General features: G+C 41.4%; 1 protein-coding gene across 1 annotated transcript in view; it reads right to left on the bottom strand.

The window, feature by feature from the left end:
* Positions 1–2,316: 2,316 nt before the first annotated feature.
* Nr2c1 (nuclear receptor subfamily 2 group C member 1) overlaps positions 2,317–11,996 on the bottom strand; it is a 49,565-nt gene continuing 39,885 nt past the window's right edge. The window contains exons 11-14 of the mRNA XM_021173931.2: positions 10,449–10,588; positions 7,818–7,955; positions 5,055–5,160; positions 2,317–2,827 (exon numbers count right to left, since the gene is read on the bottom strand). Coding sequence (XP_021029590.1) covers positions 2,653–2,827; positions 5,055–5,160; positions 7,818–7,955; positions 10,449–10,588 — 559 coding nt within the window. The 3' untranslated portion in view covers positions 2,317–2,652. The remainder of the gene's footprint in view (positions 2,828–5,054; positions 5,161–7,817; positions 7,956–10,448; positions 10,589–11,996) is intronic.

The raw sequence follows: 11,996 nt of genomic DNA, 5'->3' as shown, positions 1-11,996 counted from the left end.
GAGAGACTCTGGGCATGCCCAGATTCTGTCCCACTGCAAGTCCCAGCTAACAGCCACTAATACTCAGTGACTACAGAGATTTAAACCCATGATTTCTGCCAGACCCCTGTTCTGACTGAATGGAGATAGGTTGTCCCTGACCACCTCTGTCTGTATTATACATTCATGTGAAAATGCACACTTCTAACTGGTAGGTTTGGGGTGGCTAACCGCAAAACCTTGATGCTTGACATACTGCCAATAGTTTTGAGCCTTCTATATCCTTCCCCATTTGCACCTTCCTCCTCCCTTCCCAACTATTACCTAGACTTGACTAGATTTTATATGTATATGTACATGCAAATGTACTGTTACACATATGTAACAATAAACTGGTTAAATCATAGTCTCTATACTTTATGTACTTATTCAAATAGATGCAGGTTTTCTTTGTTTATATAATCTTAAACTCCATGTGTGTGTGTGCAGCACGAAGGAAAGAGACTGAACTCAGGTCGCTGCATTTCCACAGAAAGTGCTCTGACCCTCTAAGCCATCTCGCCATTATTTTTGTTCTTAAAATGCTTATATGATTTTTCTCTCTTCTACTGCTGAACCTAGGGCCTTGTAAATGCTAACCTAATTAAGCACAAGCTCTCCCACTGGGACGCCCTATGACGCAGAGGGCATCCAATCACCAAATAAATAGGTCATTGAAATAAAATACATTGACAGGATACAGAAATTTGTAATGCAAGTCACATTTTAATACAGTTTTAAAAAGACTTCCCAATGTAACTACAAATTTCATCAGGAAAAATATCTCAAAGAAATAACCATTAGGACACTTTTTTTTTTTTTTTTGGTGAATCCTTGGCTTATTATCTTGAGATGATAAAGGTATCAAAGGAGCCAACATTTTGACACTGTGATATGACATCGTCATCTACAGATGTGCTAGGATGCAGGTTACACATACCCTACTGAGACTTTCTGCTTGAGCATTTTATGCTTTATGCAGTGTTCCCTGGCAGCTTCTTATAAATAGAGCTGTTGACAGGATGAAACAGGAAATAAAGCCCTCCTAGTAAGTTGGTAACATTTGCAAGACTACACTTTTAAACTTTTTGTTACTACTATTAGTAGTAAAATCTACCCCCTCATAGAAAAATTCAGCAAAACTCTTTATTAATAATAAAGAATGTACTCTAGCTGCAATAAAATCTCTGTGTTTGAAAAATAAATACCAGCGTGTGGTGCATGTCTATAATCCCAGCAACGGGGAGTCGGAGGCAGGAAGATAACGGCAAACTTGAGTTCAGCCTGGGCTGGGTAGCAAGATCCTGTCTCAAGAAAACAAAACAGAGATGTGGAAAAGAAGGAGGGAGAGAGGGAGAAAGAAGAAAGGGAAGAGGAGAGATGGAGGAGAAGATCAACAAATAGATGAACAGATTTACTAAAGGAATCCATTATAAAATCAGTACAAAGAGCGACTGATGCCTGTCATATTGGTGTGGAAGACTGAGGAGTCTAAAATGCTTTGGTTGTAGCAAATAATGAAACTTGAGGTTGTTAGAGCAACCTTCCTCGGCTCTGCAGGGAAAAGAATCAGTGCAGAGACTTTTGCCTTTATGAATTATCAATTGCTTGAATTATTTAACTCACCTTGGAACCATATTGGCTTTGATAATTGCATTACTTAACAAACTGGGTGAGTTTTTTTTTTTAAAGGACCCAATAAAAGTGGCTAAAGGCCAGGGCAGGGCGAACAAGCTGAACGCCGTCTGAGAAGAGGATGGATGCTTTCTGTGGAATGAAAAAAGCAACTGCTTTACCATCCATTCTAAAATACCAATACATCCTGGGGGCAGTCTGTACTATGTTTAAAACACAGTAAACCCCCAAATTTAAAACAGGATCCCCATCTTATTCTCAAGACTAATTTGCTACCGCAATGAATAAAAGTGCTTATAACTAATAATCTACTACACTATGAAAGAAAATACAAATGGCTTGTGTCTCATTGCCAGCAACGAGAGTGTTATATTGCTAAAGAGTGTTATATGCTTGATGTTTATAAAAGCCTATATATATATGTATGTATATGTATATATATGTGTGTGTGTGTGTATGTGCATATATATATATGTATATATATATATATTCATTTCTTACTTCCTATAGCTCTAATATTATCATTATTATATAAGTGAGCACAGAATAACTTTGGCCCTGTAACTAAAATGATTATGGATGAGTAAGATGTAAGAAATTTCTGCTTAGGTATTTCATTATTACTGTACTGGCTCAATGGAATTAAACAGGAAGAGAACACAATTCAGGGGGGAAAAGACTAGTTTATTTGTTTTATAAAATAGAATGAGAAAACTTAGTGTAGATGGTCAGGAGGAGACAGTCTTAGGTGTCATCCTCACCAAAAGCAGCCCAGTACCATTTTTAAATCATCCCTAGAGGACAGACAGGGTAGTATATTTCCTGACCCCTGCCTGGTCGCTTAATTTCTTCTTAAGGAATCCAAAAGAAAAATACTTTCAGTTTTGGTTACTCTTACAGTTACTATTCGCAGACTCCCTGGAAGCAACAGTTCCATTTGGTTTCTTGTGTCCCGAGAAGGAACAGTAAACTTAGTCCATAGCAGAGTGACCTCAGCTCTCAAAGGCTGTGACCAATTATTTGAGAGTTATAATCTGCGGGCTCCATTTTTAAAATGTGTGGGATAACACTGTCGATCCGTACGTTGCCAATGAGACCTTTGAAGAACAACTCCTCAGTAATGGTGGCGTTCATCAGCCGCAAGGCGGGCAGTCTGAGAAGTAATCGAGACAGCCTGAAAGAGGAAGAGGAGACGGGCAAAGTCAAACGAGATCGAGCAGAATGCAAAGCACCCATGTGAAATAATAGAGACCCAAGTTTCAAAATCGAAGACGAGTAGTTTGGAATGCCAAGGCTTAGAGTGGCAGGGCTGCCATCTACAGCATACTGACCTCTGCACAGGAAAGCCTTGCTCTGAACTGCCCCACCACACAGTCCCTGCCTGGCTGCAAGAACCGTGGGACTATAGTATTAAACCACAGGTTAGGTGCACTCAAGAACAGCTTCCCAACTCATTTCAGAGGGTAAGAACAATGCTTTATATTATCAGAACACAGAAGGCTCAAAAACTCTTTTCTTTTGAAATCACAGACATAGACACAGACATGCACATAGACACACAGACACAGATACAAACACACATATGGGTAGATTACACACACATAGGCACAGGCAGATACACTTAGACACACAGATATACATAGACAACTATACAGAGACACAGACATATAAAGACACATACACACCCAAACACCCATAGACACACTAACAGACACAGAGATACATATAGACACAACAGATCCAGACATACCTAGACACAGAGAAAGAGACACAGACATAGAAAGACACACACAATCCTAGAAATGATGTAACAGATAACTGATACTACTATAACCAGCGTGGATAGAGAAAAAGGCCATTGGTCTCAAACAGTGACTCAACTGCCCCTTGTGTCACTTCCTCCAGGCCTTTCACAGAGCTGGTGTGAAGATGAAGGATTGCTTCCTGTCCAATTCTAGGTTTGGGAGTAAGTTCATAAAGGTAGACCATTAGCTTGTGAGGAAATGAAATGAAAAAGCACTGTTCAAGGGGACCGACTTCTGAATAAGCAGGAACGTAAGAAATGGAGAAAGCATCCTTACTCTTGTGCTCTGGGCCGTCGGAAAGGAAAGCAGGAGTTACCGGTTAGACAAACGCTGAGTTCAGGAGCATCTGACAGCTGAGGTAGTCTGCCAGTGCAGAACACACCAGCAGTCTGTGCAGCAGGGACGTGCCAGGCAGAGGCGTAATGTAATGGAAGGTGTGGCAAAATAAGAGACCAGGACACGACATCTGCTACTCATAATGGCATGCCAGCTAGAACGCATGGATAATTTCCAGATTCCTTGTTTCATGTGTTTTGTCTGAGATTGACCACAGATTGACGTGGTTTGTCCTCCAGACGTGGGTGGCTATTTTTATAAAAATAAGAAAGGAAAATTCTCTCCCACCCCAAAGAACACTGGCAAGAAAGGACTTGGAAGAATTACCACGAGCTATTATTTCAAAGTTAATTATATACAGTTAAGAGTGTTTTAATTTATCATTTTCCCTCTCTTTTTACGAATACAATTATTTCATCTGAGAAGCTGGGATCTACAACTCAACTGCCTGGGTGAGGCTGGGCTCTGACAATCCTGCATCCTTGAGACAGTTTCTCACCCTCTCGATGTAAAGTAGTGGCTCTCAGCCTTCTGAACACTGCAACCTTTTCATACATGTTGAAGTGACCCCCAACCATAAAATTATTTTATTGCTACTTCATAACTGTAATTCTGCTTTGTTAATTGAGCTATTATAAATTGTAATGTAAATATGTGATGCGCAGGATATCTGATAATGTGAACCCTGTAAAAAGTCATTCCTCCCTCAAAGGGGCCGCGACCCACAGGTTGAGAACCACTGATTTAGCGCGAGTGTTCATTAAGTATTGCAGGTGACACCTGCTAACAGCTGGTTTTCCCCCCTCTGGGTGGGAGAGCACACCCAGAGCCTTGTATGTGTGTCAGCACTAACCTGCAGCCTTGGAACCTTCTTCACTGGGAGCGCTGAGGAGGTCACCCAGGACCTCACACATACTAGGCAAGTTCTAACACGAAGCTGCTTCGACCATCACATTATGGCTTTTAGAAACATTACCCATTTTAAAGGTCACAGTTAACTACAACACAAGATTACTCTTAACATGGAAAATACTGATAGAGAGTAGATTTACTAAAAAAGCTTTTGGGTCAGGCATGGTGCCACATGCCTATGTATATAATCCTAGCAATCTGGAGGCAGAGGCAGGGCGATCGGGGTTGAAGGCCAGCCTTAGCTGTATGTTAGTTCAAGGTCAAAGTACGTTACATGAAACCCTTCTCAAAACAAACACAAAATCTTTTCAGGGAACTGCACACTGAATAGTTGTGGCTTGGAGGTACCTGTAGGTGTCATCTGGATATGTCCTGGTGATATAATCTTGGAATTCCACATAAGCCTTTTCCTGAAATCTCTCAATTAGCTCCATGTTCTCCAGGCCTGGGTGATCTAAGGAATATAATATAAAGGAATATAGGTATTCCAGTTCTGAGTGCTCATTTAATAATTCATGGGACAGGGAGACAGAGGACAGAGGATCAAACAGTTCATTTGACAGAGATGCCCCACATACAGTGTTTTGTTCCTTTATTCCATAAGTGCTTGCTGAATACACCAACAGTGTATTGTAGCCAGAAGGAACTCTTATAGCATCTAATAAAAACCAGACCACTGTGTGCTACTAATATTTTTTCTCAAAAGCAGTGTAATGGTTTTTGTTTAGCTTTTTCTTTTCTCTTTTATTTATTTTCTTTCTTTCTTTCTTTCTTTCTTTCTTTCTTTCTTTCTTTCTTTCCTTCTTTTCTTTCTTTCCCATTTTGCATTCAACAACATAAAATAACCTAAAAGACTAAATTTAAAAGCACCCATAATCCATAAAATATTTGCAGGTTGTGTTTGTCAAGGAGCCACCCAGATACGGCCAACTTTAAAAGTATTTATGAAATTAAGAATTACAAACACTTTTATATCTCTATCAGAGAATCATAATGAAGGAACATGACATAATCTACAAAACATTTTGATAGTCATAGTTCACAGAGTAGAAATATTTAAAGTAATACCATCAATTTATAGCTTAACTTTTCAATTTTACCCAAAGAAAAATAAAATCGGCAAACTGGTTATGCTCAAATGGATATACACGTGGGCTCAAGTGTGTCTCATTGGTGGAGCTATTGCCTGTCCTGTATAAGGGCCTATGCTGGATCCCCAGTGCCACAAAGAAAATAAAGGAAATGAGTAAAAACAGAAATACAGATTATTGGCTCACGTGAAGCACATGGCCTGCCCTCTCCCGAGTCCCAGCCCTGGGCTTGTGTGAAACACTCAATAGAACACAAGGTTTAATTATCTTACTCACACCACTGAGAGGAAGAAGCAGGCTCGCTTGGACAATTTTATTAGGACATATAGGAACAGAAAGAATACCTATGGAGTGGAGGCATAGACCCTCAAGGACTGTGGATTTCCCCTATTCACAAACCGGAGTTCGAGGCCCCTTTACTGACAGAAAACTAGACGCTGGAAGGAAAGCAAGAGGCCCATCTTGCCATGTCTGCAGCTTCCATCTGACCCTGAGAATGTAACAAACCCTGGATACAGCAACAGTGGTCTTACATTCTGGCTTTAATAGAGCCTAATGATACGGACCTAAGAACTCAAATAATACAAGCCTATGTGCTCTACTGATTCTCTGTGCAGATATCTGATATTCTTAACACCAGATTTAAAGTACAGAATTAAATGATTTTTAGCATCTTCAGAGTTTTACACTCATCACAATGTAACTATGGGGCATTTTATGACTCTAAAGCAATCTGGTAACCAGTTGCAATCAGTCCCAGCTCCCCACCTCCCTGATTCTACAAATGACTAATTTACACTCTTCCTCACATTTGCCTATATGGGATTATTATGTGTGTCTATATGAGTAGCGTCTTTGGTTAGCATGTTTTCATCCTGTCGTAGTTTATATCAACATTTTGAGCTAACATGATTCCATTGTATGCATATATTACATATATATTACACCCATCTGCCTTCTCTCTGTGTGTGTACATACGCAGGCACATATACCACAGTGCGTGTGCATTTCTGGAGGCCAGAGTCTCACAAGAGTCCGTCCTTTTCCTTGTGGGTCCAAGGGATTTGCACTCAGGTTCCAAGGTTGGCAGCAAGCGCTGGCTGAGCCGAGCCATTCCACCAGCTTTACTTTCCTAGGTGTTGTTTTGAGCCGGGGTCTCATTTAACCAAAGCTGGCCTCAGATTTGCTAGTAGAAAAGGTTATCCTTGAATCTTGGTCATTTTGCTTCAGTACTAAGTACTTAAAGGCATATCCCACCAAGCCCAGCTTCCATCACTCTTTGGATGGACAATTACCTAGCATGTACGTTTTGGCTATGACTAGTGCCAACACAAATATTCACGTCCAGATTTTTATGTACACATATAATTTTGTATTTTGAGACCAATAGGAATTGAATATATGCTTAATTTTGGGGTATGTATGTGTGTGGCATATGTCCTTGTTATTACAGGTGTGTGCATGTGTGTGTGGAGGCCAGAGGTGGCTGTCAGGCATCTTTCCTCTCTGCCTTCACATTTTGAGATGGGGTCTCTCATGGAGCTTGTCGATTTGGCTAGGCTGGATGGCCAGTGAGCTCCAGAGATCTGCCTACTCTTACCCCCCAGTGCTGGGATGCAGGTATGAGCTGCTGTGCCTGGCTTTTTACAGTGGTTCTTGGGAGTTCTTCTAGCTCGGATCCTTGTACTAGCATGGCTGTGCTTGCACAGCAGGTCCTTTACCCACTGCCCTGTTTCCCTAGGCTCCTTTTGTTTAATGTTTTCAGCAGGTGCTGAGCTCTTGCCCCCCGGCGACTGCACCATTCTGCACTCCTACCTGCAGTGGAGGAGAGCACCCATGTTTCCACACCATCAAATACATTAATGAGACACACCAGTCATGGGCATGGTGGTGTATATCTGTAATCTGTATTGGTTATCTGAAGCAGAAGGACTGCTAAGAGTGCAGGTCGAGCCTGGGCTACATGGCCGAGACCCTGTCTCACTAAATAGGAAGGAAATGTAAGGATGTGTTTCTGTACCGGGACTGAAGAGGACGATGGCCTTGAGGTAGGCGTACTCATGCCCATCGATGCAGAGCTTAACCATGCTGTTGCAGAACTCCTGTAGCTTGAAGATGTGCTCCATCAACGACTTTCTCCTTTCTGAGGACATTTTATCTTTAAAACACAAACGCATACTTCCAATGGCCATCTGAAGTGTTTGACCCTCCTCACGCACTTCATTTCTCGGTTTGCCATCAGTATGGGATGTGATCAACCTCTTTACAGACTGAAGCTTCAAACTCAGAGTCTCTGCCCAGAGGGTCAAAGCTAAGAGCTAACTTTCTGATAGTGCTCCCTCAAGAAAAAGGAAGTAGAAACCAAAGCCAGCATTCCCGTCTGGGGTGCGCCTTTAGACTCGGAGGAATCTGTCTGGGAAAAACAAAAACAAAAACAAAAACAAAAGCAAAAACAAAAACAAAAGCAAAAACAAAAACCACAGCCCAAGTTCAAAGAGGGCCAAGGCTGTCCCTCAAACTGGTAGAGCAATTATCTAGCATTTAGGAAGCCCTAATTTGATGCCTAGCACTGCAAAAGGCCTGGTGCAGTGGTGTGCACCTTTAGTCCTACCATCAGTTCAAGGTCATCTTTTGATACTTAAGGATCTGTGGCCAGAAGAGATTCTGACTCAAAAGAAACAAAGAACAACAAACAATAACAACAAAACAAAACAAAACCAATCAAACAAACAAACAAAAAATCAAAGTACAAAAGACTCAAATGTTTATAACAGGATTTTATTTAAGCTTACACCATTTGAAAAAATGAGAAAAAATTTTTCAGTTTCAAAAATTAGAAACTCTAGTATAATAAAAACAAAAGTGGCCGGGCGTGGTGGCACATGCCTTTAATCCCAGCACTTGGGAGGCAGAGGCAGGCGGATTTCTGAGTTCGAGGCCAGCCTGGTCTACAAAGTGAGTTCCAGGACAGTCAGGACTACACAGAGAAACCCTGTCTCGAAAACCCAAAAAAAAACCAAAAAAACAAACAAACAAACAAAAAAACCAAAAGTGGAACAAAACACATTGCTTAGACCAAAGGAAAGTTGAGAAAAACATAACTGATTTATCAGGGGTCTGTGTAAAACACACCCCAATGTGTCGTGGACCTCAGCTTTCCCAAAGGAGTACTGTGGAACACAGAAGCAGGTAGAACGATTCAGGACCAGGGGTCAGAAGGGGGTGTGATTCTGCCTTCTGGGCTTTCCCATAGGCGAGGTTTATGAGGGATCTCAGCCCTTCAGTGGTGCATACCGCCAATCACAGCACTTTGGGAAGCTGAGGCAGGAGCATAGCTTAATACAAGACTAAGATACACAGTGAGTTCTAGGTGAGCTGGGGACTACAAAGTGAGACTCTGTCCCTTGTATGAACAAGGAAAAGAAAGAAGGGAGGGAGGGAGGGACGAAGGGAGCGACATAGGAGAGAGAATGCCTGGAGTAATGAGTAGTTAGCGCATGCCTGTTGGCCAGCATGTGGGGTGGGTTGTGGGGTGTTGAAGGCAAGGGAATCTCAAGAAGACACTGACACGTTCTCTTGAAAAAAAAACTAATACTAACCAAAAGTACAAAACAAAGGAAAACAATGAAAAATAGAATGTGCTAAGGGACTAAAAATGTATAAATTATTTCTGAGCTTAAAGGCAGCAGAATTTTAATTGCTCAGCCATTTTCAAAATGTTTTTAAGTTAATTATTCTTTGCTTCCTCAGATGAAGCATGAAGAAAATAAATAAATAAAAAAGTAAGGACTCCATGACTTTCCAGTTCTCTCTTCTTTCAAAGCTGCTTTTGGCTGCCGGGCCTGGTGGCATGTACCACCATGTCTTAAGTGCTCAGGAGGCAGAGGTAGGTGACACCTATGATGCTCCAGGACAGCCAGGTGTGTACAGTGAGACCACGTCTGCATAAACATCTGGCTCTCTAGCCCATGATAGCCTTGAACTTGCACCTTCCTAGACCAGTTCTTCCTGGTACCACTGTGCCCACACGTTCCCATTCTATTCAGATGAGACAATAGGTCCATGGGAACTGATTCAAGACCAGCTCATCATGTGACTCTAGGGGTTATTAGGGAAAAAATATAGCTTTAGAATTGGGAGAGAGGTACACGCGCAGAAGTATTTGATCATTCTCTACCTACAGGCAAATCTCTATGGATGTTTATGTACCCATACAATGTGGTGGGTGGTCCCTGCCAGAATACATGTTGGAATCTGGTTGCTAAAGCAGTGGGACTGGGATGCAAGCCTTATAAGGGGGATTAACGTCTTCACAGTTAGACTCATTCTTGGGAGACAGGTCATTAGAAGCAAGTTTGGAATCTTTGGCATATCAAATGTGTTCTCTCCTGGAGACACTGATTGATAACCCAGCCTCAGGCGTTATGTTTTAGTGATGAAAAGTTGACTTCTGAGCTTTTCAGACTTAAATACACTGCCTTAATGGTGTCTTTCTAATTTAAAAAATATTTTGGATGAGTAGTGTGTTTACCAAATGTCAATATTACCCATAAAAAAAGGTAAAACAGCAGTACAATCATCACCATTTCTAACTTTGGCCACAACTCCTTGTATATCCATGAAAACATAATAAATAAAGGTGTGCTTTTACCTTGCTGAAGGCTACTGTGAAGACAGTTGACAAACGTTGCTAATATAGTTGCCACGTTCATCACTTGCCAGCACTGGGCAAGACCAAGGGTAAAGAGTTCATTCCAATACGCTTTTACCAGTGATATGCTGTTCTCCTGCCTAGTAAAAACAGACACAAAGGCATACATCAGATAGAAACTTCACACTGAATGGTATACTTAAAAAACTTACCAAATTAAATAAATAAATAAACAAATAAATAAATAAAAATCACCAAATTACAACTATTCTAGAAGACCCATGGGCATATACCTGAAAATTCTGGGCTTTGTACAGTTGACAGAAGAGCACCTAGAAAGCTGAATCCCAACTAGCCCACCATCAATTAGCCAGTTCATAAGAACAGCCTACAGGAAGACTTCCGGGGATGCTCAGTGTTCAGTAGTGATGGATGCATTTCTAAATATGGTCCTGCCTCCTCTGAATGTCCTTTCTCTAGTTAATTATCTATCCAGTTAACAAACCCACTCTTTCTTTGAGGGCAAGATTGGAGATGTCCTTGTTGTGCTGCTGAGGATTAAACACTGACCACAGGGCCATGAGTTACATCCCCAGGCAGGGGACTTACAGTTGTGTATTTATTGATTGACTTTTGCTTGAGGCACAGTTTCACCTTGATGGTTTGAAATGCACCGTCCTCTCACCTCAGCCTCCCCAGTACTAGGATGTCAGGCGTGTACCATGACATCTGGCTTCAGAACTTGTTTCTTTGAAGAAATACCCTCCTATAACACGCCTCTTTCCTTTCCTGGCCCCTTTGGTGCTTACCTGTCCATCCAGTCAGAGCTCGTGCAGATTTCCTAGCTTCCTACTTAGTAGTGTTAGGGGTCTGTTTGCCACACTACCCAGAGGTAAAAAGTTCTGCACTGCAGTGAACAGCTCTAAGTACATTGCACATAGAAAAAAAAATCTGCCTTTTGCTTTTGTTTGTTTGATTTTCCTTTTATCTTTGAGGATATGGAGAACAGGCAGAAGTGAGGACTTTAAAAAGACAGAGAAGCTATAAGTGTGGGTCTTTTTACAAGAAAAAAAAAATCTTCAAACCAAATCAGTATTTTCTTATAAGATAATTAAATGGAAAGATTTCTTCCCTTTTAAAAAAATGATTCATGTTAGTAAGGTTGTGCTGCTAAGACCATGCTCATCCTGATGACTGCACATAAATTGTTTCCTTCTTGAAAATGCCACAAGGTGTCGGCAAGATGGTCCCAAGGTAAGAGTGCTTGTCATCAAACCGGAGCACCTGCCGATACCCGGGACCCACACAGTAGCAGGAAAGAACTTACTACTGCATGTTGCCCTCTGACCTCCACGTGTGTGCTATGCCATGCTCACCCCCATCTCCCAAACACATCAATTAAAATGTAACAAAAAAAGAAACTTACAACTTTGTGCTCCTGGCATGCTTAAGCGAGCTCAGCACATCCACATCAGAGATAATAATAAAGAGCCACAAAGGCCAGCTAGCATTACATACAAGTTGGATTGGGTGGTGCGTGGATATGCA

The sequence above is a fragment of the Mus caroli genome, unplaced genomic scaffold (genome assembly GCF_978045245.1).
Source record: "Mus caroli unplaced genomic scaffold, Mus_caroli_1 scaffold_9, whole genome shotgun sequence".
Taxonomy (NCBI): domain Eukaryota; kingdom Metazoa; phylum Chordata; class Mammalia; order Rodentia; family Muridae; genus Mus; species Mus caroli.
The sequence above is the reverse complement of the archived record's forward strand: the minus strand, read 5'-3'. Positions and strand labels throughout refer to the sequence as shown.